At 41.3% G+C, this 24,617-nt stretch overlaps 4 protein-coding genes across 4 annotated transcripts; 1 reads left to right on the forward strand and 3 right to left on the reverse strand.

Moving 5' to 3' along the window:
• Nucleotides 1-206: 206 nt before the first annotated feature.
• On the reverse strand, nt 207-3,812 carry LOC130192477 (gamma-aminobutyric acid receptor-associated protein-like 2). Its single transcript, XM_056412500.1, has 4 exons — nt 3,581-3,812; nt 1,793-1,848; nt 1,546-1,718; nt 207-740 (listed from the first exon to the last, which is right to left on the reverse strand). The coding sequence occupies exons 1-4, from the start codon at nt 3,612-3,614 to the stop codon at nt 650-652; spliced, it is 354 nt and encodes a 117-aa protein (XP_056268475.1). The 5' UTR covers nt 3,615-3,812; the 3' UTR covers nt 207-649.
• A 721-nt stretch (nt 3,813-4,533) lies between these two features.
• Nucleotides 4,534-8,128, reverse strand: nqo1 (NAD(P)H dehydrogenase, quinone 1). Its single transcript, XM_056412893.1, has 6 exons — nt 7,669-8,128; nt 6,877-7,044; nt 6,567-6,697; nt 6,224-6,337; nt 5,540-5,641; nt 4,534-4,934 (listed from the first exon to the last, which is right to left on the reverse strand). Exons 1-6 carry the CDS (start codon nt 7,670-7,672, stop codon nt 4,602-4,604), a joined length of 852 nt encoding a protein of 283 aa, XP_056268868.1. The 5' UTR covers nt 7,673-8,128; the 3' UTR covers nt 4,534-4,601.
• A 6,281-nt stretch (nt 8,129-14,409) lies between these two features.
• Nucleotides 14,410-16,663, forward strand: LOC130192841 (interleukin-17C-like). Its single transcript, XM_056413016.1, has 3 exons — nt 14,410-14,482; nt 14,568-14,776; nt 15,470-16,663. The coding sequence occupies exons 1-3, from the start codon at nt 14,456-14,458 to the stop codon at nt 15,705-15,707; spliced, it is 474 nt and encodes a 157-aa protein (XP_056268991.1). The 5' UTR covers nt 14,410-14,455; the 3' UTR covers nt 15,708-16,663.
• Nucleotides 16,664-20,397: 3,734 nt separating this feature from the next.
• LOC130192789 (beta-1,3-galactosyltransferase 1) lies at nt 20,398-22,600 on the reverse strand. The gene is made up of 2 exons (XM_056412949.1): nt 22,336-22,600; nt 20,398-21,627 (listed from the first exon to the last, which is right to left on the reverse strand). The coding sequence occupies exons 1-2, from the start codon at nt 22,353-22,355 to the stop codon at nt 20,508-20,510; spliced, it is 1,140 nt and encodes a 379-aa protein (XP_056268924.1). The 5' UTR covers nt 22,356-22,600; the 3' UTR covers nt 20,398-20,507.
• Between the last annotated feature and the right edge of the window lie 2,017 nt (nt 22,601-24,617).

A 24,617-nucleotide genomic window follows, 5' to 3' on the forward strand; every position in this document is an offset into this window, starting at 1 on the left:
CATTTTGAGGCTGAGACTCGAGTCAGAGGAAGATTTGGTTTTTGATTAAATTATTATTCACTGGAGTCTGCAGAATAAGGGAAAAACGGAGAAAGGATATGAGTTGAAAATGTGATTAAATCTATAATAATATACGTCTAATAGATATTTATACTACACACAGATATGCAGTACACACAGTACATACAAGTACAACAATAGGCATATTTCATTTTAAGCTTTTTTATTGGTTATAGTTCATTCTAATTTAATTTCAAATATTAAAATTAATCTTTTTAAATATCGTCTTCGAGGAGGAAAGCATAGCTACAAGCATTCATTCACGCATATCCTTTAAAATGTGGGAAAAAAAGACAAAAAAATCAAAGTTCCTTCTAAAAACACTCAAACCAAATCAACAACAAACAATAATAACAATAATAATTCAAATATAACACTATACACAAGTGAATCTATGGATCTTTGAAGAACTGGTGCAACGTGGGCCAGAACCACCTGGTGAGCGTCCAGCCAGGTGAGCCCCGCCTCTCGGGTACCTTCATGTCTCTGAATCTCGGGGGTTTCCCCGCGGTTCCTCCAGGTGAGGGCTGTGATTAGACGAGGAGGAAGAGGAGGCGGAGGAGGGAGAGGGGGAGGTGTGGCGTCTCCTTCACAAACCAAAGGTGTTCTCGCCGCTGAAGGCCACGTATAAAAAGCCGTCCTCGTCCTTCTCCTTCTCGTACAGCTGCCCCATCGTGATGCTGAAACGGGGAGAACACTCATTTTATATATACATACATAACTATATATATACACATACACATCACGGCCTGCGCTCTTATTCTGAAAATATCCCCAATAAGCCGTTTGCGTGACTAATGTAAAGGAATATTCCACTAATATTCGTTGATATTCCGATTAAAGGACAAAAACACTTTTATTACTTTTTTTAAATGAACTGTATTGAAACTGTGCATTAGTGTTTTTAAAGGCGTGTCTCTTCAGGATCAACCAATGGGGATGGAGCTGAAAGCCACAGAGAGGGCAGGTTTGACCTTCAGGATTCTAAACCAGACCTTCCTATATATACACACACATGTATTTCTTATATATATATATATATAAATAAAAATCTATATAGACTAAAATAATTATATATATATACACATATAAATTTAAAAAATCTATAAATCTATATATAGAGAGATTAAAAATAAATATATATATTTTTTAAATGCCCGTCATAACTTCAGCCCAACGACATGTACGCACAGTTTAAATCCCAAAGATATTCAGATGAAAAGCATCAAATCTACCTTTTTGAGAGGGGATTTTTTTTGAGGTATTCCTTTCAATTTATATTCTCAACACACAATTTATAAGAGTTCGAAAATTAAATGTATTAAACTACCTAAAATATTAATAAATATGTATTTAAAATATATATATATATTGTGGACGTGAGAGGACGTCAAAGTAATGCAAAAATCACCGTTAAAAAAGATATAAATATCATTCAGAATTGCATCATTTTTCTATACCGGTCCAACCCCCGACCCCCCTGACCTGGACTGGGGCACCGTCTTGTCCACAAACAGGAAGATGGCCTTCTCCGAGGGCAGCTGGATGCGCTTCCTGATGATCCACATGAACTGGGCCACGGTGATGTCAGAGGGCACCAGGTACTTCCTCTTGTCGATGTCCACGATCTGAGAGCCCGACACCTTCTCCACGATCACCTGGCGGGGACACGCGTCGCCGTGGTTACACGCCGCAAAGCGCAAAGCGGCTCGGGAACAGAGGTCTCACTCACCGGGACGCGGTCAGGGTACTTGTTGCGGATTTTGGCCGATTCTATGCATCGATGTTCTGGTGGACAAAATAACCAGAACACAGCGTTTCATTAGTGACGTGGGTCGTGTCACAGGAATGCATGTTTATGGTGGACAGAGATCAATATTCAACATTCACAAGCGGCTGCAGGAGGTAATCAAGTGCATCATCAATAAAACACCAGCCAGTCGCTCTTTGATGATGTCATTCCTGCAGAAAGCCGTGAACAATTATTGTTACATAGATTTACTTGATGTCTATTTTCTTATTTAATTCCCCCGAGTTCTCTTACTTCAGTTCCTTTAAATCAACATTAATTATTAAAATGTGAGTCTTACCCAAAGAGTCAAAGATGGGCTCTTCTTAAAAAGTAAAATTATAATTATGGAATTTAAAATGAACCCAAACAACAAAAATATTAAAAGACTAAACTTGAGTTAATTTAATTAAATGTAGAGTTACATTATGTTATGCTACTAAAGCTGTTTAAAAAGATTTGAGAGTCGACAGAAAAATGACTTCTGATAATTAGAAAGTTATTTAAATAATATATTAACGCCATCTAATTTATTTGTACCCGTGCGATCAATTACAGACATTTATATATCACTTTAAATATACACGTAAACATTTTAATAACATTCTTATTTTACTGTAGTTTATTATATTGTTAACTTTTATATTTTTTTAAGTGAAATACTTTCCTTCACTGTTGCACCGTGTTTAACACCAGGTTAAACTCCTCCTCCTCCTCCTCCTCCTCACAGGAAGCAGAGGGGGTTGTGGGTAATGTAGTCTCAACACTGACACCAACAATAACTACCGTGGTGGAGAAATGCCAGTTTTACACTTTTAACACGAAATAAACTAATTTAAAGCAAATGTTATTTCTCAACGGCATTAATAATATAATAATTAATACAAATGTAAAGTGAGGATTACAATTTATAGTTTTAAAGTCTGATAAACAACCACTTGCCACCAGCTTGCCCGTCAACAGGAAGTGAAGGTAGAACATGAATCTTACAACATTTTAGGATTATAATATTCATAATTACAACAGCAGATGTGATTTAGTTTCATATGGAGCAAATAAAAGCTTATTTAGGGAGTGTCAGATGTTTAATAATAATTCATGTTAGCATGTTAAACTACTTTGGACAATGTGTGCTGTTTTAAGGAATCCCTTTTAGGACCTACAAGCCAATCAGGACGTTCATCTTCAACAATTAGTCGATTTATTGATCAAATAAATCTGAATTCATGAAATTAACTCCTAAAACGTGGCGGTGGAACAAGGCCTGCACTTCTTTCCTCCTGGTCCCGTCGGGCCTCCGGTGTTTACAACAGATTGGGAGTATAATAGAGAGGAAGCACCTGGGATGGACCGCGTTTATAGAGGAGACGCGGGTTCGATCCCCCGGGGCGGCGGACTGTAACTCAATGCGGACCCGGGGAGGCTCCATCTGCAGCCCGGGGGCCACGGACAGAGACACGGTGCCGTGTCATCGACCACCGTCTGTGTGCTGACTCATCAACACACAACGTTTATATTCATGTTAACTCCATTAAAAGATGAGCGAGCCCAGAGGAGCGCGAGGAGACAATAAGCCCGCAGCAGCACAGGCCGTGGAGCCGACCTTATTATGGAGGATTTACGCAGCTCCACGCCCTCATGAATCCCCCCACCACACCCCCTGCTCCCAAATTGAGGAATTAACGTTATACAATATTACATGATTTATTAAACGTGCGTTCCTTCCCTTACCCAAGGAGTGATCCTCTTTGAACATCCATTTCATGTTTCCGGGGCTCTTTTCTCGCTCGATGCAGCAGGAAAGGTCGCAATGAACACGAAATGTTAAATATATATCTCTATATATTATATATCCTGAATATATGTATCTAGAGTTTAATTAACCCTCTTTAGCGCGTGACTGTTTTTTTGTTTGTTAATGAGCGCACGAGACGGGCGCAGCACAGCTGTCGAGCAAAAACAACAAACAACAATCTGCTCTTCGCAGTTCAGTCTGCTGCCCCGGCAGTGACGTCACGCCCGGACTGTTCCATTGCGCCGCGCGCTCGAGGGGTGGACGGGCAGGAAAGAAACTGGGACACGCTCACTCCCTTCACACTTAGGGGATTAAAATAAATTAGGATAATCTATTTATTATCCTAATTAAGATGTTTATGGTTTGATATTCATAAATCACGTGTTTTTACTTTTCAAACGGCGATCGTGTTTTACGCTTGTTCCCTTCGTTAGTTGTATTTGGTCTTACCCACTGGGAAGAACATAAACATAACCATAACTTACAGTATCACCTCGTTAAAGGGTGCAATGCACGATTAGTTTCATTCGTAATCAATCTGCTGATTTGTTGGTATTTATAAAATAACAGAAAATGGAAGAAAATGGTTATCACAACATCCCAGAGCCATGAAGACATTCAGTAATCAGAGATATAAAAACATAAAACACCTGAAATAGGTGGTGTGTCAAACTATAAACTGCCTGAAACTGACATTTAAAAAAAGTAGATTTGACCTGATTTTGACTAATGGTTGAAATCACTAAGAACATAAATGTTATTCATAGTATATTATATTATACTCCAGTATGGTATAGTATAGTATATCCTATACTCCAGTATGGTATAGTATATTATGGTATATCTATTAGCCTTCTATCTTCAGTGTGTTTGCAAATGAAACAGAGGCTCAAGCTTTGTAAATAGTTTTTATTTCAGCTCGTTGACATGAAGTTCTACTTCCTGCCGTCTGGTCGGTCACTTCCTGTCGTCTGGTCGGTCACTTCCTTGCTGAGCCTTCACCTGGTTGTCGGGGGGAAGAGGTTTCCCCAGGTGGTGTCCTGTGGTGATGCCGTACGGCCGCGACTCTTGCTCCTCCCTCACTTTGGGCAACAGCAGAAACCCGCCCTGAAAGCTGAGGTCAAACAGCTCGCAGGGGGCAAAGGTCAAAGGTCGCTCCGACAGCAGCCCTTTCACTCGGGCTCGCCACCCGTCCAGCATCGCGGTTCTCACCGAGCTGGGACAGTGAGCCGGACTCCAGAAGATCTGAGGGGCGAGAACCTGGAAGCCACAGAAGTGCAAAGTGCCATTCTGGAGAGAGAGAGAGAGAGAGAGAGAGAGAGAGAGAGAGAGAGAGAGAGAGAGAGAGAGAGGGAGAGAGAGTCAAGTTAACAACTGTCCACCAACCCGGAACACATCACAAGATCACCAAAACGCTCTCGTGACTCATTCTCAAGCACTTTGAATCACTTCCAACCCCTCGTTGTCTTAAAGGGCGAGTGCGCTTTGGCGCCATCTAGTGGCGAAGCTGAAGATCGCAAACCGACTGAAACTTCGCAGCACGACGTTGACCTTGAGAACGTTTCATTCGAAGGAAATACAAATGTATCATTTAGTTTACAGCTCAAAAAACACATTGTTAGCGGTGTGCAGTGTACCTTTTTTAATGAGTATCTTATTGTGAAATATTTTTGATGCTTTTATTGTGTTGTACAAATAGTTTTGCCTCCTATATTCCGTCATGTCGTGTTTTAACTTAAGGTTCACATCTTGCCTTCCTAGAGGAACATCTACATTCCATCTCCAGAGCTGGTTCCGCCATGCTTTGTGCCGCATGGTGGTGACGGAAACATTAAATACATCTCCAGATGTTCCTTCCAGATGTGAATAAGCGTGTTTGTGTGTCTGCGGTTCACCTGCAGAGGCCACAGGGCGATGTTGATGTCTCCGTTGATGCCGTCGGGCTGGAACATCGACTTCATCGCTCCGGTCGTGAACGACAACATCGCCTTCTTCTCCTTCAAGGAGACGTAAAGGTGTAAACACAGAGAAAGAGTAAGAGACATATTTCAACAACAACAAAATTTAAGAAAACATCACCGCGTGTAAAAAAATGTTAGATGTGAAAATCTGAATAAATATGTTTCATTCTTATGAAAACATAATTAATCAAGCTCGCAATTAATTAGGATGTCTATTGGTGAATATAATACTTTTTAAAATGGTAAATAAATATTGTATAGCATGTATAAGATCACTGTTTCTAGATAATTTGGTTATCATTAACAAATACTGAATATGGTATATATGTGATAATGTGTGCAACAATAGACTGTTCATGGAGTGTGTAAAGCATTTTATCAGATACAATACAATATATAATTAATTAGAAAATAATTTCATATTAAACAAACTAATGATAAAATTACATAATTCATAGCAACACTGATAATTAGTAAACAAGTATTATAATTGTATTGTTTTTAAGCAGTAAAATAAGTATGACCTAATTTATGATTTACTATTAATTTAACATATGTATATATATATATATATATATATATATATATATATATGTTGGTTAATATATAAAGACAGACCTTGAACACCCCGTTATTGTAGATCTTCTCCAGGGAGAAAGCGAATCCTTGTGTGAGGACTCGGTCCATCCAGCCCTTCATGATGGCCGGCACACTGAACCAGTACAGAGGGAACTGGGAGAGGAGAATCATATTTATATTATTATAGTCTACACGGACCATCAGGAGTCGCCCCCTGGTGGTCAGGAGAGAGAATGCAGCTTTAACACATGAAGCATAAACTTCTATACAACCAGAGGAGTCGCCTCCTGGTGGTCAGGAGAGAGAATGCAGGTTCTCCAGCATTGACTTCAGATGAAGTTGCCATTCTGGATAAACTACAGCGACGTGATTGACCTCCGACCTGGAAGATGACTAGCTCCGCCTCCTCTACTTTGCGCTGCTCGGCCACGATGTCGTCGCTGAGGCGTCCTTCCATCCAGGCGTGCATGGTCTCCTCCCCGTACTGGAAGAGCTCCGGCTTCTTCAGGCCACCTGAACACAAGGTTCATTCATCTATTGTTATTTCTTCCAAAGGACGCATCGAATGTGGATTAATGCGCCGCTGAAAATAGTCCCCGACATCCGCACTCTACAGGTTAAAAACGTTGGTGAGTAGGGATCACACACGACCCGTGAAGCTCATTAGCATATAGAGACGGCGGCGAGGTCACCGATGACGTCGTCCTGCGTGGACTCGGCTCTGAAGTTGGCGGCGTAGAGGTCGGACACCAGCACCCTGAAGCCCTGCGCCGCCAGCTCCTGCTGCGCCACGTCACGCACCGCCGCGTTGAAGGAACCCGGACTCTGGTGGGCGTACACGATCAGGGCCGTCTTCTGAGCTGTCACACACACACACACACACACACACACAACTAAATTGATTGATACAAAATAGTTTAAAGTCTATGCTTCATGTGTTAAAGTTGCATTCTCTCTACTGACCACCAGGGGGCGACTCCTCTGGTTGTATAGAAGTATATACTTCATGTGTTAAAGCTGCATTCTCTCTCCTGACCACCAGGGGGCGACTTCATATTACTTCTACTCCATTACATTTCAACAGCACTATATTTATTTAAAGTTATTTCTTTGTCCATAACTGTATGACATGACGCAGTACTCATACTCATATTATAACTTTTAGTATTCAAAGTCTCTCAAACATTAAACATTTAAATACTTGTTCGCTGATTATAAAAACAAAGTATACATTATTCAACAGACCTATTTTTTAAATATTTGTGAGCATTATTTTATTTAAATGTCAGAGAATCAGCAGATGTATGAATATAATAATATTTAAGTTTTATTATTGACTAAATGGTGTCACACGATCAAAACAAAAGACATTACTGCTTATTGATTTCCCAGAGTTTGGTGTGTGTGTGTGTGTGTGTGTGTGTGTGTGTGTGTCAGAGCAGATAAACAGACTTACAGGAAGTGAAACAGGAGACGAGTCTTACCCATACTGTGTGTCTGCTGGGTCCCTCTGCTCTGTAGACCTGGTCCCTCTCTGCTCTGTAGACCTGGTCCCTCTGCTCTGTAGACCTGGTCCCTCTGCTCTGTAGACCTGGTCCCTCTCTGCTCTGTAGACCTGGTCCCTCTGCTGTAGACCTGGTCCCTCTGCTCTGTAGACCTGGTCCCTCTGCTGTGTAGACCTGGTCCCTCTGCTCTGTAGACCTGGTCCCTCTCTGCTCTGTAGACCTGGTCCCTCTGCTGTGTAGACCTGGTCCCTCTGCTCTGTAGACCTGGTCCCTCTGCTGTGTAGACCTGGTCCCTCTGCTCTGTAGACCTGGTCCCTCTGCTCTGTAGACCTGGTCCCCGGAGGCTCTTATAGGCCGCGAGGCTCTCTCTGCGTGAGAAGCATGGTGGGATATCAGATGGAGCCGAGATCTGTCAGAGTCACGACGACACCGGAAAGAAATGTCTGCTGTCAGACGGTAAGACCGGTTTAGTTGATGTTTTGAATGGGAGGAGTGTGTGTGCGGTTAGGTGTGTGAGTAGGCGTGTGTGTGTGTGTGTGTGTGTGTGTGTGTGTGTGTGTGTGTGTGTGTGTCTGATGACTGGGGATAAGATTGCTTTCATTTGGTCTGGAAAAGAATGTTTGGGTCACATTCAAGGGATTACCCGGCGGGGTCATGTGGTTTAATAAACTCTTTAATCGAATTAATTTCACCTTGTTAGAAGGAAAGTGGAGGAAGGTGTCGGATCAGAGCGGCTCTCCTCGTGCTGCATGGCACCGGCATCTCTCATATATATATATATATTTTTAAAAATATATATATATATACACATATATGTAAATATATATATATATATATGTAAATATATAAATATATATACATGTATATATACATATAGATATATGTATATATACATGTATATATATACATGTATTTATATGTATATATATACATATATATATATTTACACTTCGTTTTTTTGGCCTTGGTTGCTCTTGTGTTTCTGTTGCACAATGTAACGTGATACATTTCAACATAATAATTAATTCTTCACCATGGCAACAGATTTTTCTTTTGTTTTGGCCGTTTGGGAGGAAGTTTGTTTTTTCCCATTATTTCCTTTGTGCCGGTCATAAGTATATGTTGTGTAATATCGTTGTGTCTATGCTCTAAATCCATTTATATGATTTAAATGTTTTAACATTGAAATTTACTTTATTATTTAAATTAATTAACTGTAATACGTCCCGCTATTTTATTTTTATTTGATTGTATATATTTTTTTGTAAATATATATATATATTTTAAATACTTTGCTGCTGTAAAAACAAATTTCCCCCGGGGGATAAATAAAGTAAAATCTAATCTAATATAAATATATTCATACATTTGTATTCGTGTGTATTCACAATTATAAAAAATATGGGATTTTAAAAAGAGAAAGGAACATTGTATTTAACATAGATCATATTTTTCTTTATTGGAAAAGATTAAATACTAAATAAAAGATACATTAAATACATTTAAATCTCAGAATAGGAGCATTAATTACACCTTTATTTGACCAAAACAACCTCTGACCTTTGACCTTTTAGGTTCTTTGATGAAGTGGAGTCGGTGTCACTTCCCTGCACCAGCCAGCGTTTCCATAGTTACGGTTCAGTTCAACGGAGCCGATGCGGATCAAACACACGAGACTCAGGATTAATTCTCCTGGAATTCACCCGAGAGTCAAGAACACGACAAGTTGGCACCAGATAAAAGTTTAAGAGGTTCGATTCCGATTTAGTCTGAGCTGCAGTCGAAGTCTGTGATTCTTCATCTTCGTGTTTCAGCTCTTCATCTTCATCGTGTTTCTGTTTCAGGCTCAGAGAGGAAGAGTCTGAAGAGCATTTAAGTTTATGATGTTATATATTTGACAATGTCCCCCCCGCAACACATACAACACATTAATATACAGAGTAGCTTACTATACATTAATATGTATTTGTTATAGCAGGTTCAATATGGAGGATGATGACGGTTTGTGTCTGATGTATTATTTTTATTTTCTTTATTTTAGTTTTATTTTAGTCGTTTCTGTACATTAGCTATAAGATGGGGAAAAAAATTTGGTTTACGTGAAATATATTTGTTTCTGAACAAAATAGTTGAGATGTTCATATAGTGACTTTTAAAGCACTTAATATACTAATAAGTCATATTTTTATTTTAGCCATAATAATCATGTCAGAGGCCAAAGATAAAAAGCAGTTAAATGAGACATAAAATACTATTTTTCCTACTTTTTTGGGTGGTTTCAAATAAAACATCTTTACATGCTTTAATGTTTAAAAGAAACCCGAAACATTATTTTTCTCACATTTTTCCGGCCCCTGTCTCTTTGCGTCTCCCATTGACTTGTATGACGAATCTTAAAACAGGTAGATCTCAAACTGTCGGTCCAGATGCTCAGATTATGGAGGAATATTACAACGAGCAACAGCAACCTGATTGGCTCGTTGAATCCCACGTGCGTGTCTTATTTTCGCAGTTGGTGAACTTCTAAAACACTACGACTTAAAATCACGTTGCAGAGACCGGAAGTAGATCGTGATCCAGTTGAAATGTGTCCAAAACACACCGGATGCTGGTTTATCCCGGGATCAGACGCACCTGCAGGTCCACTGGAACGTTACCTGAACACGTTCAGTCACCTGAACAGCTGATTGACTCACCTGAGGGGAAACAGGGCCCTCTAGTGGATATAATAATATAATAACTTAATAAAATAATAAAATAATAATATCATTTATTATGTTATAATATTGTATTATTATACAGTAATATATTAATATAATATAATATATAATAATAAAACATATGTTATCATATTATATATTATGTTATAATATTATATAATATGATTATATTATAATATTATATATATTATTATAATATATAATATTATAATATAATATACTTTGTTATAATATAATATAATATTATTATACACTAATATATTTATACAACAATATAATATATAGTAATGTAAAATATAATGTTATAATGTTATATATTATGTTGTGATATAATGTAATATAATATTATTATATTAAAATATCAACAACAAAATATATATTATTATATTATATTATAAGATATTATAAAATGACTAAGAAAAGGATAAGCAGTTCGGATATTGGAATGGGATATATATAATATAATATAATATCATTAACTTTTCATACAAGATATGTAGTTCAAAGTGCTTCACTGAGCCTGAGGTTCAGTCATCTGTAAAAGAGCTCATCCAGTGAGTCTAAATACAGGCGGCACACATTTATACGGAGTAGGAGGAGGAGGAGGAGGAGGAGGTGACAGTGAAGTTGCATCACCCACTCACACCACTGCTGTTGGCCCTGAGGAATGTCTGAACTCAAGGATGACCCGATGGACACTAAACTTCGACTGGCCCTCATCTCCTCCTTCTCAAAAAAGTGTATTTATATTTGCCAAACAGTCACTCAGCCTGTTGGTGTTTCAACACAAGGCGTATCCATACTGCATGGGGTGTATCAATGTGTATATTATGTACAAATCTTAGAATGTCGACATTTCTCATAAAACAGTTCGTATGACATCTTACGGGAGAGTTAGTTCCCATTTTATAATGCTACAATGTAACAAAATAACAACATAACAATGCAACAACATAACAACGCAACAATGTAACGTAACAACGTAAAAATGTAACAATGTAACGTAACAACGCAACAGCGTAACAACGTAACAATGTAACAACGTAACAATGTAACAGCGTAACAACGTAACAACATAACAATGTAACGTAAAAACGTAACAATGTAACGTTACAACGTAACAGCGTAACAACGTAACAATGTAACAACATAACAATGTAACAACGTAACGACGTAAAACAAGGTAGCAATGCAACATAACAACGTGGACTCTGTTATACTGATTCACGTCACAGCGTTGTTTTATTCCGTCTACATTCAACGCATCGGTAGTTTTCAGAAAGGCACATGTTCCACAAATGAATTCAGACCTGACTGAGACTTATAGTATCATTCAATTACCAGAAGCACGTCAGCTGGATGTTAAATATATTGTGCAATAGTTATATTTAGACTCAGATACCGATTAATCCTTGAAGACTGCCGCTGACAGAAACTACAAGTCGATGATGTAACTGTGGGAAATCCCCTCCAACAATCAGCATTTCCCTGCCAGGCTTCCTGATGTGAAACTGCTAGAAGATTCCTTTCTTTTTTTAAATGAGCCGTGTCAGCATGTCAGTCTCTGTTGATGGCAGCATAGTAGAAATATACGTAAATATCTCAACAAATATTGCATGAATTGCCATGAAACTTTGAACAGACATTCATTTTGAATGAATCCTTTTGGTGACTGACTTTTACTTCTACTGCCCCCATGGTTGTGAAACGAGGTTGTTGCAGAAACATTGCAGATAAATAAAGTTTAAAAAAAGAAATAAGAAGTCTAAAAAAGAATATGGAGAGAAATAAGACACAAGATATTGTGAAAGTGGTGTGATTTAATGTCAGCAGGTCTTTGTGTGCACTGATTACATATGTATCGTAAACATTGTACTGGAAGCACATGCAACCTAACTCAACTTGTGCTCCGGTGGTTTGTGTTTACTTCCTGATTGCCTTGAATGATCTTCAGAACAGAAGTTTGATCACAAGTTGAGGAAATGCAGCGGTTGCTCTCAGTGTGTCTAAATACAGCCTGCAGAACATTTATATCAGCCAGGTTGAAAGGGGGAGGAGTCATCTCGGTCAACTAGAGGCACGGTGTCGTCACTCATGTGTGAGCTGTTCTGCCTCTGAGTCAAAGTCCACCGGGTGTTGTGTTTACTCCTCACCAGGATCTGAGGCGCACTCACATGTGTAACCACGGGTGTCATAGTAGTGTTGAATGCACCGCATTAGAGTCAGCATGTTTAAACACACTAAATAATGATATATAGACATAAATAAGAGCACTAAAATGCCAACAAAATAAATAAATCAGATACAGCCCGATCTCATGACCTATGAGACGTAAAATCATAAAAACACTGGAGGAAGCAGAGTTAGTCATGTGTGATGGAGAGATGTACATTCATCCATAAGGAGAGAGGAGAGGAGAGAGGTGCTCAGTGCATCCTAAGCGTCCCCCAGCAGCCTATCAGCCTCCAGCAGCTTCTCTAGGTCTGGACCAGGTGAACCTGATTCAGCCCGAGCTATAAGACCATCAAGAGGAAAGTCTTCAGTCTACATGAGGGGACTGTGTCTACAAGTTTGCTAAGGATGGAGCATCACCAATCCAGGCTTTGTAGGCGAGGAGAAGATTTTACATGGAGCCGGTGCAGAGCAGCGAATACAGGAGTCATGTGATCTCTGCTGCAGCATTCTGGATCAACTGGAAGGACCTAAGAGACTTATTAGAGCAGGCGGATAATAAGGAGTTTAATTAAGAGACGTATGAGAGCAGCCGGATCATGAGAAGATGCAGTACTCTCGTCCAGGAGTAACAAACGCGTGAACCAGTTTGTCTGCATCTTTTTGAGACAAGATGTGCCAAGATGAAACAATGCAGTTTGTGAGGTTAGAGATCGGTCTGTAGTTAGCCACCACCTCTGGATCCAGAGCGTCTTCAGGAGAGGTTTAATGAGCTACTTTGAAGGAATGTGGTACGTGGCCTGTTAGCAAAGACACATTGATAATATCTAATAGAGAGCTGCCAATTAAAGGCAAAACGTCTTTAAGCAGTCGTGATAGAAACTCTGGAAATTTCTATATAAACTCTGAATATGGACGTGGTGACCGGTACAGTGTCACAAATATAATTGGCTGTAATGTCTTCCAGGTTGGATGTGGAAGACTAAGAACAAGGCTTTTAAATGAGATGTAGTTTAGGTTTGGGATTTGGCCGGTGCCTCGAGGAATGTGAGTATTGATATGACCTGGAGGAGCTGGTTCATTAAGGGTGGCGTATTCTTTATGACTCAGCAGGTTTCAGTCAGACACAATAGATCAATGTGATTATCTGATATTAAATCATTTACTAAAACAGCTTTACATGACAGAGATTAAATATGTAGGAGTCCACATTTAATTATCCTGTTTTGTTGCACTGCTGAAATAGTGGTGTTAACTTTTATGAGGTTATTTTGTACGACTCCTCTTCCGGTTACTTTTGATTTAATTCATGTAAGTGGCCGTGGGATGGACCCACTCTCTATAGAGTTGTTCTACAAGACAATACAATAATAAATAAATGAAAATAAAATGTAAAAAATAGAAAATAATAAATAATAAATAAATAATCGATCAAAGTGATATTTAAAGTGTTTGCTGTTCAGTAATCTAACAAGAGGATTAATATGTGTATTCTTTTTGTTGCATTTGAGAGAAACTTATTTCTAATTGTCCTCTATATGTATTTAGATTTTATTTTAGCCCATTAAAAAAAATCTTAATTGAGTTAATTATGTTTTTTAATGTTCATTCTTTGCTTGTGTTAGAAATGTGCAATATATGATATTAAACATTAATTTAAATGAAATTCGAGGTTCCCACTCAGGTGAGAGTCCCCGCCCAGTGTGGTTTTGGAGGGGGGGGGGGGCGGGGTCATGATGCTGATTATTCTCTTTCTCTGAGGCAGAAAGAAAACATGCGATTTAATAGTATTTCCAGAAGCATCCACACATATAGTTGGTGTATAAATACTGCGATGCGGCGGCGAGGCTCAGTCACACGTCTGGAGGGTCGAGATGACGCGACTGGTCAGTCTGCAAATGGTAAGCGCGACCCGTCGGGAGCGCGCACGTGGAGCCTGGAGGAGGCTCCTGCATTTGTACTCATGCATGTTGTCATTGTTTCCAGTTCTCGCTGCTGGTGTTCAACGAGCACATGTCCGCCGCCCGGAGCTCCTCCGGCTGCCTCAGCCCGGAGCAGCTGAGCCGCTTCCAGCGGCGGCTCTGGGGCAGAATGCGGGTCCCCGCGAACCTGCTGGACGCGCGGACGTGCGCGCAGACGGCCGCGGACATGCGCGGAGACCTGAGCAACCGCTCCCTGTCCCCGTGGAGGTACCGGTAAGTGACAGCTACGGGCAGCGCGGAGGGACAAACGCGCTATCCGTTATCACGACTCTAGGAGATAGCACCGTCACAAGAGGGGTGGATGAAGTACTTTGATATTTATTAAAGTATGAGTACATTCATCAAAGTATAAGTATACTGCAGAGGTGAAAGAAGTACTCTGATATTTACTGAAGTATAAGTTTATTTATTAAAGTATAAGTATACTGCAGAGGTGGATGAAGTACTTTGATGTTTATTAAAGTATAAGTCTATTTATTAAAGTATAAGTATACTGCAGAGGTGGATGAAGTACACTGATGTTAATTAAAGTATAAGTATATTTGTTAAAGTATAAGTTTTAGTTTTCATGTAGATTATAGAAGGAAATGTGGAAGAATATGACTTTATTAAATAGCATATCAGCTAAATAAACAGATAATAAAGTGTTCTCGGTGTTGCCTTTGCTCAGAATTCTGCTAAAATAAAATAAATGAAATAAATAAAATAAATAAAATACAAATTTAAGACAAAGAAACTGAACACAAAAGGCAGCAAATAAAAAACTGAAGAACAGAAGTCACATTTCAAAGTGCAGCTTTGTCACTCGGTGTATCATCGGAGTATTTGTTGACGTAAATTGTGCAGCCGTACGTTACACCGGCCCTTTAAATGGTCTTTTCCTGCCGTGTGTCCGTCTCCTCTCAGGCTCAACGTAGATGAGGACCGGATCCCTCACCGGATTCCCTTCGCCGAGTGCGTGTGCGGTGGCTGCATCATCAACCGGCGCGAGGACCTGAGCTACAACTCGGTGCCCGTGTTCGCGTCGCTGGCGGTCCTCAGGAAGTCTCCGTGCCCTCAGAACCCAAAGAAGTTTGTGTTGAACAGAGGCGTCGTCGACGTGCCGGTGGGCTGCACGTGCGCCGTGCCCAAGTACGCCGATTGACGCGGAAAAAGCGCCGTGAGCTACTTAGTACAGTTTAATGTTCGTCTGTTGGAAATGCACTGTACCTCGAAATACTACGTGAGTACGGTACTCGACTAAACGTACGACCCGTTCTCTGCACCGACACCTCAAACACAGACGTTTGAGTCACTGAGCTACAAACTAGCGTCAGTTTTAGACGGCGGGTAATGTGACCGTTAGCCGGCGGCCGCCTCGGGTTCTTCGTGGCCCGCGTAGTTCACGTATCGACGAGCTCGTCGCGTGACCGATGGACCAAAGAGGCACACGGCCTCCGTCAGGTGGTGTCCGTCTGATATTTAGAAGCTCGGGACAGACAGACACGGACAAATAAGCTTCTTTCATTTATTTATTTTCTTCTCTCGGTGCATTCGTTCTCTCTTTATTGGGAACAATTGGAAAAGAAAAAGACGCCACGTCGACCCCAAGAACGGCGAATTTGTCAAATAGTTTCCGGAAAAATATGCAGGCGAGCGTCTCAGTTCCCACCTGTTTCCACTCTTTGTGCTAAGCTACGCATCGGGAGAGCAAATGTACACATTAAGCTATTCCTTTAAAACTGGGCAGCGTTGGACACACGTTAATACTTTATTTTTTTTATCACTGTTAGGTGCTGTTTAACATTTGACGTATGCCTCATTAGGATGATTAATACGAATATTCATCACGTTAGTTTTACTGTGATCAAATGTAAAGCTGTGACGTCGTCTTGGTTTCGAAACTGTGAATGTCGCCCTCTGCTGGACTGAATGTGTAAAACCTCTGGAGGTTAAAATGTGAATGTTGTTCATCGACTCGTTAAAGTAAATTATTTTCCACCATAAGACATTTTGGTGATGTTTTTTTTAGATTTATGTTTGTAGTTAAGGCTTTTATAGAGTGTGAAGGCACAACGGAGCCTCAGTCACAACCAGGAAATAAAAGGTTTTCTCTGTGTCTTTTGTGGTCTCCTTCATTTGCATCTATATCACAGCCAAACTGTTTAATTTCATTACTTTTCCCATAAATAAATGTACATATTGGTAATTTCACTAATATTAGACGTAACACAAAGAGAGTTTTAATTGTTCTTTCTTTTATTTGGGAGATAAATGTCATTTAATATAATGGAACTACATCTCCAATAATTGGGATATAAACAGAAAGTAGCTGGGGACTACAACTGTGTCTTCTTTTATTTTGTCAGTTTATAAAGTGCTCAAGCCACTTTACATGGTAAACAAACAACAATAGAAGCAACAACAATACAAACAAGAGAGATGACGGTAAGAAACAAAACAAAAATGTTCATTTAATCTTTAATAGTCTAAAAACTAATCAAGCAGCAACACGAGTGGTCTTTTATTTTGAAAGGCAACGGGGTCACTGAAACAAGTGAAGTACAAGTACCTCAAATGTGCACTTAAAGTACTTGAGGTACTTTCCACCACTACCCTGTGACAACTAAGTCAAATTAATGCAAACAGTCGAACCAATAAATGTTTTCAATAATGTTTTTATAATAAATTTATTCGACTGAAGTTTCGTCACATTATTCAGTTGCAGTGTACAAAATGTCCACTAGGGGACTCTGCAGGACAACATATATCCAGACAGATTTTATAAATAGTTATATATATATATATATTTATAGTTATATATGTACACATATATATTTATATATAAATACATATATATATATATTTATATATGTATACATATATATCGTTATATATGTATACATATATATATATTTATATATGTATACATACAGGCACGTGCACAGACATTTTGGGGGGCAGGTGCTCAAACCAAAAAAAAGGGCACCCAATGCTAAAAAAAAAATTCTGACAGAGTTGAAGCATAAGCAGCAATACACTGATGATGCAATACATCCTCGACCTGCGTCTCCTCTGGCAGCATCAGACAGCTAGCTTACATTTTCTTTATGAATAAAGATGAATTATTATAAAGCAACAACAGTACAAGCGTTCTGATTGGCTAATGGGTCGTCATGCCAGCCTCGCTGGTCTGATACAGATCCGTATTGCCCTCTGACGTCATTTTCAAAATGAGCGATATTGATAGACATCAACAGCCAAGAGCAGTGGTCCTCAAACTAAGGCCCGCGGGCCGGCTACGGCCCGCCTCCACATTTGGCCCGGCCCTCTGAACAAGAGAGGCCGGAGGATTGTTTTTCAGTCTGGCCACGCAAATCCTAGACTAGCCCCTGTTAAATAGAACGGAATAAGAATTCTCTCTCTCTCTCTCTCTCTCTTCTCTCTCTCTCTCTCTCTCTCTCTCTCTTCTCTCTCTCCCTCTCTCTCTCTCTCTTTTTCTCTCTCTTCTCTCTCTCTTCTTTCTCTTCTCTCTCTCCCTCTCTCTATTCTCTAAACATAACTAACGTCAGTAAACAGCTGGACGAGGCTTTGAAATCACAGAGTTTAAAACCCTTTTTTTTGAGGAAACGTCGGACCAGTTGTGACGTCATGTTTTCAGCAGCGCTAATGTTGTGGTTGATCACAAAACAACGTCAGGGGACAAACACCGGCGTCATGACCTGTGTGCCTGGTGCTGCGGGTCAGAGGAGAAGGAGGTGCAGCCGTTTGGTGGCGCGAGGAGACCTGCGCGGAGGAGGAAGTGGAGGAGGGAGGAGCGCGGCGGGGGGAGGGAGAGGAGGGCGGGGCTCGTGAGCGCCGCGGAGCATGTCGGGGCGAAATTCTCACAAGAACTCAAATAAATGCCCCGCCGGATGATAAAACACATTTGGGGGGATTTGATGACAGAGAGTAACTTTTATTCTTAAATACGGATGAATAAAAATAATGTTTCTCCAGCAAAAAGGGCACTTTTCTCATCCAGGGCAAAGGGGCTGGTGCTTGAGCACCACTTGGGCTCTATCTGTGCACGTGCCTGTATACATATATATATAGTTATATATGTATGTATACATATATATATACGTATATTTATATATGTATATATATATATGTATATATATTTATATACGTATACATATATATAGTTATATACATATATATACACGTATATTTATATATGTATATATTTATGCATATATATATATATATTTATATATGTATACATATATATAGTTATATATATACATATATATATGTATATTTATATATGTATACAAAATATCCACAAAATGTATTCAAGACGTGGAAAATAAAAAATATGTTGGCAGCTCGTAACACACAAAAGAAACTAATGCACCTTGTGTTCCAGTGTGTGTGTGTGTGTGTCAGTGTGTGTGTGTGTGTGTGTGTGTGTGTGTGTGTGTGGTTGAAAGGAGGTTTCCCTTCTGCACACACAGCTTTATCCACCTAAGTGAAATATTAACTGTGACTCATTCTTAATCTCCTCTCATTGACATTTCCTTTTCTTTAACACCTCTCTTTCACCTCCTGCCTGAAGCGCGAGCTTCAGACAAGAGAGGTGTTGTGATTGAACTCGTTCTCCAATATCTTCATTCAAGAACATGTTTAATAAACATATACATATCTGAATGTAGAGAGTTCATCAGACTTTGAGGTGGAGAAAATAACTTTTTAGAAGTGTCTTATTTTAAGTCATGAGATATGCTTTAAAATATAAAATATATGAGATTGAAAATCATCGACATAGCGATGACTTTTAGTTCCTTTTAAGGATAAAAAACAAACAAATCCCCTCTTTACCCAAGGAGTAAGCTGCCCTCTGCTTGGTGATTCATTAGAAATGCTCTTGGCTGGGTGTGTTGGAGCGCCGCGGTGACGCTGAGGCCTAATCTCTTTTCGAGATATGGAGTCTGGGTCCTGCAGACGCCACGTGGACGAGTAAAAAACAGTGAAAAAACAGGCGAGAATCCACAATGATGAAATGTTGCTGCTCAGAGGAATCTACGCCTCAGCTTCAAATCTGCAGAGCTTCAAATCTTTCGAGCTCCAGAGCTTCAAATATTTAGAGCTTCAGAACTTCAGAGCTTCAAATCTTTAGAGCTTTAGAACTTCAAATCTTTAGAGCTCCAGAGCTTCAAATATTTAGAGCTTCAGAACTTCAGAGTTTCAAATCTTTAGAGCTTTAGAACTTCAAATATTTAGAGCTTCGGAGCTTTATATCTTTAGAATTTCAGAGCTTCAAATCTTTAGAATTTTAGAGCTTCGAATCTTTAGAGCTCCAAATCTACAGAGCTTCAAATCTTTAGAGTTTCAAATCTTTAGAGCTTCAAATCTTTAGAGCTTCAAATCTTTAGAGCTTCAAATCTTTAGAGCTTCAAATCTTTAGAATTTCAGAGCTTCAAATCTTTAGAATTTTAGAGCTTCTGAACTTCAGGGCTTCAAATCTTCAGAGCTTCAAATCTTTAGAATTTTAGAGCTTCAAATCTTTAGAGCTCCAAATCTACAGAGCTTCAAATCTTCAGAGCTTCAAATCTTCAGAGCTTCAAATCTTTAGAATTTTAGATCTTCACATCTTTAGAGTTTCAAATCTTTAGAGCTTCAGAGTTTTAGAGCATCAACTCTATAGAGCTTCACATCTTCAGAGCTTCAAATCTTCAGAACTTCAGAGCTTCAAATCTTTAGAGCTTCAAATCTTTAGAGCCTCAAATCTTTAGAGCTTCAAATCTTTAGAGCTTCAGAGTTTTAGAGCTTCAGCGCTCCAGGCTGCAGGAATGATTCCCAAAACACACAAAAACATGAATATAAAATATTGACTTTATTACAAATGTTTTAAAACTTTATATAAATATAAATCAACACTCAACACATCAAGTCCTTCTTCAGCCGTGGTTGTGTCGGCAGGTCAGCAGTGCTGACCCGGCCTCTTGAAGTCTTCCCAGACCCCCAAGCGATCGTCCGCCGGGTGCGTAGTCATGGCGACGAGCTGCGAGTAAGCACAGCGGCTGTACCTCTGAGGCTCCACCTGGAAGTAGCTCCAGCTGGGCGGGTCGGTGGGGCCGATGCCCAGGTGGCTCATGCACATCCCCAGGTACACGTCTTCGATGTAGACGGCTCTGACGTGCCTGGAGGCCTCCAGCAGCCTCTCGGCGAGGTCCAGGGAGAAGACGTAGCCCATGCCCAGAGCGTAGCGGGGGAAGCTCGCCGCCGGGTAGATCTCCACCGGGAGGAACCACTTCGACGTCCGGTACCTGTGGACCGCGGCGCCGGCCTGCACCTGGCCCGTCATGTAGCCGGTCCTCGGGGCGCTCGCCAACATGCCGACGAGCTTGGGCAGGTTGAGGAACATGTCGGTGTCGACCTTCATGGCGTAGGCGGCGCCGGGGCAGTGCGCGTCCAGCCACTCCAGCATCACCATGGTCTTGATGGTGAGGTTCTTGTAGGAGTCCAGGAAGTCGCTCTGGATCAGGTCGCCGTGCTCGCGGCTCTCCCGCAGCAGCCGCTCGTTGGTCCACGCCGCCCCGGCTCCGGCTCGCGGGGCGGCGTGCAGCCCCATCAGGAAGAACAGCGCCACCGCTCGGCCCAGCGCCTCGCGCTCGCCGCCCCAGGTGCTGCGGATGACGTTGCGGTGGGCCTTGTCGTCGGGCGCCACGGGAACCATCAGAACCAGGAAAGGCTTGCGCCGCTCGCACGTCTTCGGCTCGTTGATGACGAAGTGGTACTCGGAGGGGTATTCCACCAGGTAGGGGCCCGGAGATCGATAAGGGGGCGGAGTCGGGCCGGTCTCGTTCGGTTTAGGCCGGGCGGGGGGGGCCCTCGGTTGGGGGGGGGGCACGCCGTGTCTCTGGCCGCCGGACGCCAGCCCCCACTTCGCCGGGTTCCACGCGGGCAGCAAGTCCTTCATGTTCGTGTTGTAGAAGAACAAAACCACCGCCAGCACCAGGAGGACGAAGACGAGGCGGAGGCGCGAGGAAGAGCACCACCTCCCGCCGTCCGGCGGTTTCCCAGCATCCTCGGCGCCCGGGCTGAGAGCAGAGAGGAGACGGTGAGGCGGACGGCGAGTTACTCACGGAACACGGAGAGTTCTCTGATCAGAAAACATGGCCGACAGCTCAACGTAAACATCGTCCAGCTGACGGCTGATCGTCATGGAGACCAGAGTGACTTCAATGAGACACCAGAGGGACACCAATGCAGTATTACTACTTCCTTCCTTCCTCCTTCCGTCCTTCCTTCCCTCCTTCCATCATTCCTTCCTTCCTTCCTTTCGTCCTTCTTCCTTCTGTCCTTCCATTCATCCTTCCTTCCTTGCTTCTTTCTGTCCGTCTTTCCTTCCTTCCTTCCTTCCTCTCTCCTTCCTTCCTCCCTTCCTTCCTTCCTTTCCTCCTTCCGTCCTTCCTTCCCTCCTTCCGCCCTTCCTTCCTTCCCCCCTTTCTTCCTTATTTCCTTCCTTCCTTCCTTTCTTCCTTCCGTCTTTCCTTCCTTCTTTCCTTCCTTTCGTCCTTCTTCCTTCCGTCCTTCCTTTCTTCCTTCCTTCCTTGCTTCTTTCCGTCCGTCTTTCCTTCCTTCCTTCCTCTCTCCTTCCTCTCTACTTCCTTCCTCCCTTCCTTCCTTCCTTCCTTTCTTCCCTTCTTCCTTCCATCCTTCCTTCCTTCCTTGCTTCTTTCAATCCGTCTTTCCTTCCTTCCTTCCTTCCTTCCTTGATGAATCAGGTGATATCAGCTCGTACATACCTTTGAATATTTTCCAGCATATCCACAATCTCCAAGACGTTGATTGTCGGCCTTTAAACCAAACCTGCTGTGTAATCATCGATGTGAAGAGCCGTCTCTCTGACGGCTCGCCGGCCGGGAGACTCAGCGAGGGTCACCCCTCGTCTCCTGCGGCAGAACAAACATTTTAAAATCATGTGACCTGGCGTTCGATCCCAGATCCTTCATCTCTGTGGCGAGGGCCCTCCGCTGCTCGCTGCTGCCCGCCGGCCCCTGGGAGGTTCAATTAACCAAGGCGCCGTCTATTCCTTTTGCTTCTACCTGTAGTCACACCTTTGTTTGCTCCTCCCCCTCCCCCCCCCCACACACACACACACACACTCAACCTCCCCCTCGGAGTTGGCTTGTGTTGTTTTTTTCTTCCTCAAAGCCGCTGTGAAGACGAGAATGCTCCAGAGCCTTAACCCTGTAAGACCCAAGCATAGAAATAATGTCTAAATCTTTTTTTTTTTAAGTCAGATGATGTTGTAAGAGTCTTCTGATGCAGATAATGAAGGATTAATTTAAAAAAAATGTTTTTGTAAGTTTTTAGGGAAACGTTGTAATATTTGCTCTCCTTGCTGGTGGCATTCTGAAATGGAAACAATAGTTAGAGAATGTTCAAGTATAACTAATTCCAATGCAAATTAATCCTATTCAGGCAATACACTCCACTGATGGCACACAATACTGTCTGGCTAGCCTAATGTGCTCTCTACTTACATTTACAAAAGGAAAATACAACCCCCCCAGAACTCTTACATCCCCATATTCCAGAACATTTACACCTCTCCCTGAACAATGCATTATAAATGCAACCACCATATTCCAGAACATTTACACCTCTCCCTGAACTTGCATTATAAATGCAACCACCATATTCCAGAACATTTACACCTCTCCCTGAACAATGCATTATAAATGAAACCCCCACATTCCAAAACATTTACACCTCTCCCTGACCAATGCAAAATACATGCAACTCCCACATTCCAAAACATTTACACTTGTCCCTGAACAACCATCCTCCAAAGCATTCTACACACATTATCTGGCTTGTGTAACAAGGAGATATTTGGGCAAACCAACAAAGTGCAGATTTTAAAAAACAGTTGACTATATCTCACTGCGAACATAGAAATAACATAGGGTTTGGGTTACCCTAACCCATTTAGAATTATTCAAATATGGTCTAAACTTAAAATTATAACAAATAACCCTTTTGTAAAGTGTGAACCATCAAATACATTATATTTATCCTGTATCTGAACATCCGAGAAGTGGAATGTCTCCATGTAGTGTGCAAGGTGCACCTGCTATTTTAGCTACCATGTTCACCCAACGTTGTAAAATTACAACAATGACATAACAAGCTGAAAATCTAATGTGATGCATTAATTCCACAATAACTTAGTATTTACATGAACTACACATTCTAACAATCACCAAAAAAAATATTTCATAGAATTTACTTACTTCAATGTTGATATATCCAGTGGAATGAAACAAGGAGATGTGCTTCCGGGAAAGTTTGCAGGTAGAGTGAGTTCATGGCCTTATGGCCACACCTATATACACATTTACAATCCAATGGCATTGCAAGGCAAGACAATAGGACCCATTGACTATGTAAATATGGTCTTTCCCCAAAAAACGTTTTTGCAAATGTGTTTTTTAGAGAGATAAAAGTGACGTTGTAATATTACAACGTTGGGTCTTACAGGGTTAAGAAGCAAATGCTGTGAGCTGACACCTGTGTGCGTGTGTCAGTGTATGTGTGTGTGTGTGGAATGTGGTTGTACCGGCTCAGCAGCAGGTAGTTTGAGTATCGGGGTGTACTTATGGTTCCATGACCATCTTGTGTATATGAGTTGTGTTTGTGGCCCTGGAGGAAGTTGAAGCTCCGCTCCTCGAGCACGTGACGACATACGTGTGTTTCACGGTGAATCTCAGGTCGATGTGGACGTTGGCGTTCATGGATGACTGGAGGAGGAAGATGTCGCTGGAGCGTTCAGAAAGGTGAACTGTGTCTGTTTCTGGGCGGAGCCTCCCCGATAATTAGGAAATCCGAACGAGCTTTAACGAGAGATTTGAGGACACGACAAAACGTGGTTTGTTTCGAGTCCTTCGAGTTCGAACTGTTAGAAGTTGCCAGTTTGGATATTTGAAACCAGAAGAGACGCAAAAGGGTTGAGAACACAACGGCACCACGAAGGAGACATGTTTAAGTCATTGAACAAGTTTGAGACCTGTCAATCATCTTG

Source organism: Pseudoliparis swirei, chromosome 4 (assembly GCF_029220125.1).
Source record: "Pseudoliparis swirei isolate HS2019 ecotype Mariana Trench chromosome 4, NWPU_hadal_v1, whole genome shotgun sequence".
Classification (NCBI taxonomy): Eukaryota; Metazoa; Chordata; class Actinopteri; order Perciformes; family Liparidae; genus Pseudoliparis; species Pseudoliparis swirei.

Bases quoted from the DNA above. Each gene is read 5' to 3' on its own strand.
- LOC130192477 (XM_056412500.1), bottom strand. From the start codon at position 3,614: ATGAAATGGATGTTCAAAGAGGATCACTCCTTGG. The intron at 1,849-3,580 runs GTAAGGGAAGGA...TTTGTCCACCAG, and splicing joins CAAAGAGGATCACTCCTTGG to AACATCGATGCATAGAATCG. The intron at 741-1,545 runs GTCAGGGGGGTC...TCCCCGTTTCAG, and splicing joins AAGACGGTGCCCCAGTCCAG to CATCACGATGGGGCAGCTGT.
- nqo1 (XM_056412893.1), bottom strand. The intron at 6,698-6,876 runs GTGACCTCGCCG...CCTTGTGTTCAG, and splicing joins CACGCAGGACGACGTCATCG to GTGGCCTGAAGAAGCCGGAG. The intron at 5,642-6,223 runs GTCTGTCTTTAT...GTCTCCTTGAAG, and splicing joins ACAATAACGGGGTGTTCAAG to GAGAAGAAGGCGATGTTGTC.
- LOC130192841 (XM_056413016.1), top strand. From the start codon at position 14,456: ATGACGCGACTGGTCAGTCTGCAAATG. The intron at 14,483-14,567 runs GTAAGCGCGACC...CATTGTTTCCAG, and splicing joins GACTGGTCAGTCTGCAAATG to TTCTCGCTGCTGGTGTTCAA. The intron at 14,777-15,469 runs GTAAGTGACAGC...GTCTCCTCTCAG, and splicing joins CTGTCCCCGTGGAGGTACCG to GCTCAACGTAGATGAGGACC.
- LOC130192789 (XM_056412949.1), bottom strand. From the start codon at position 22,355: ATGCTGGAAAATATTCAAAG. The intron at 21,628-22,335 runs GTATGTACGAGC...CTCTGCTCTCAG, and splicing joins ATGCTGGAAAATATTCAAAG to CCCGGGCGCCGAGGATGCTG.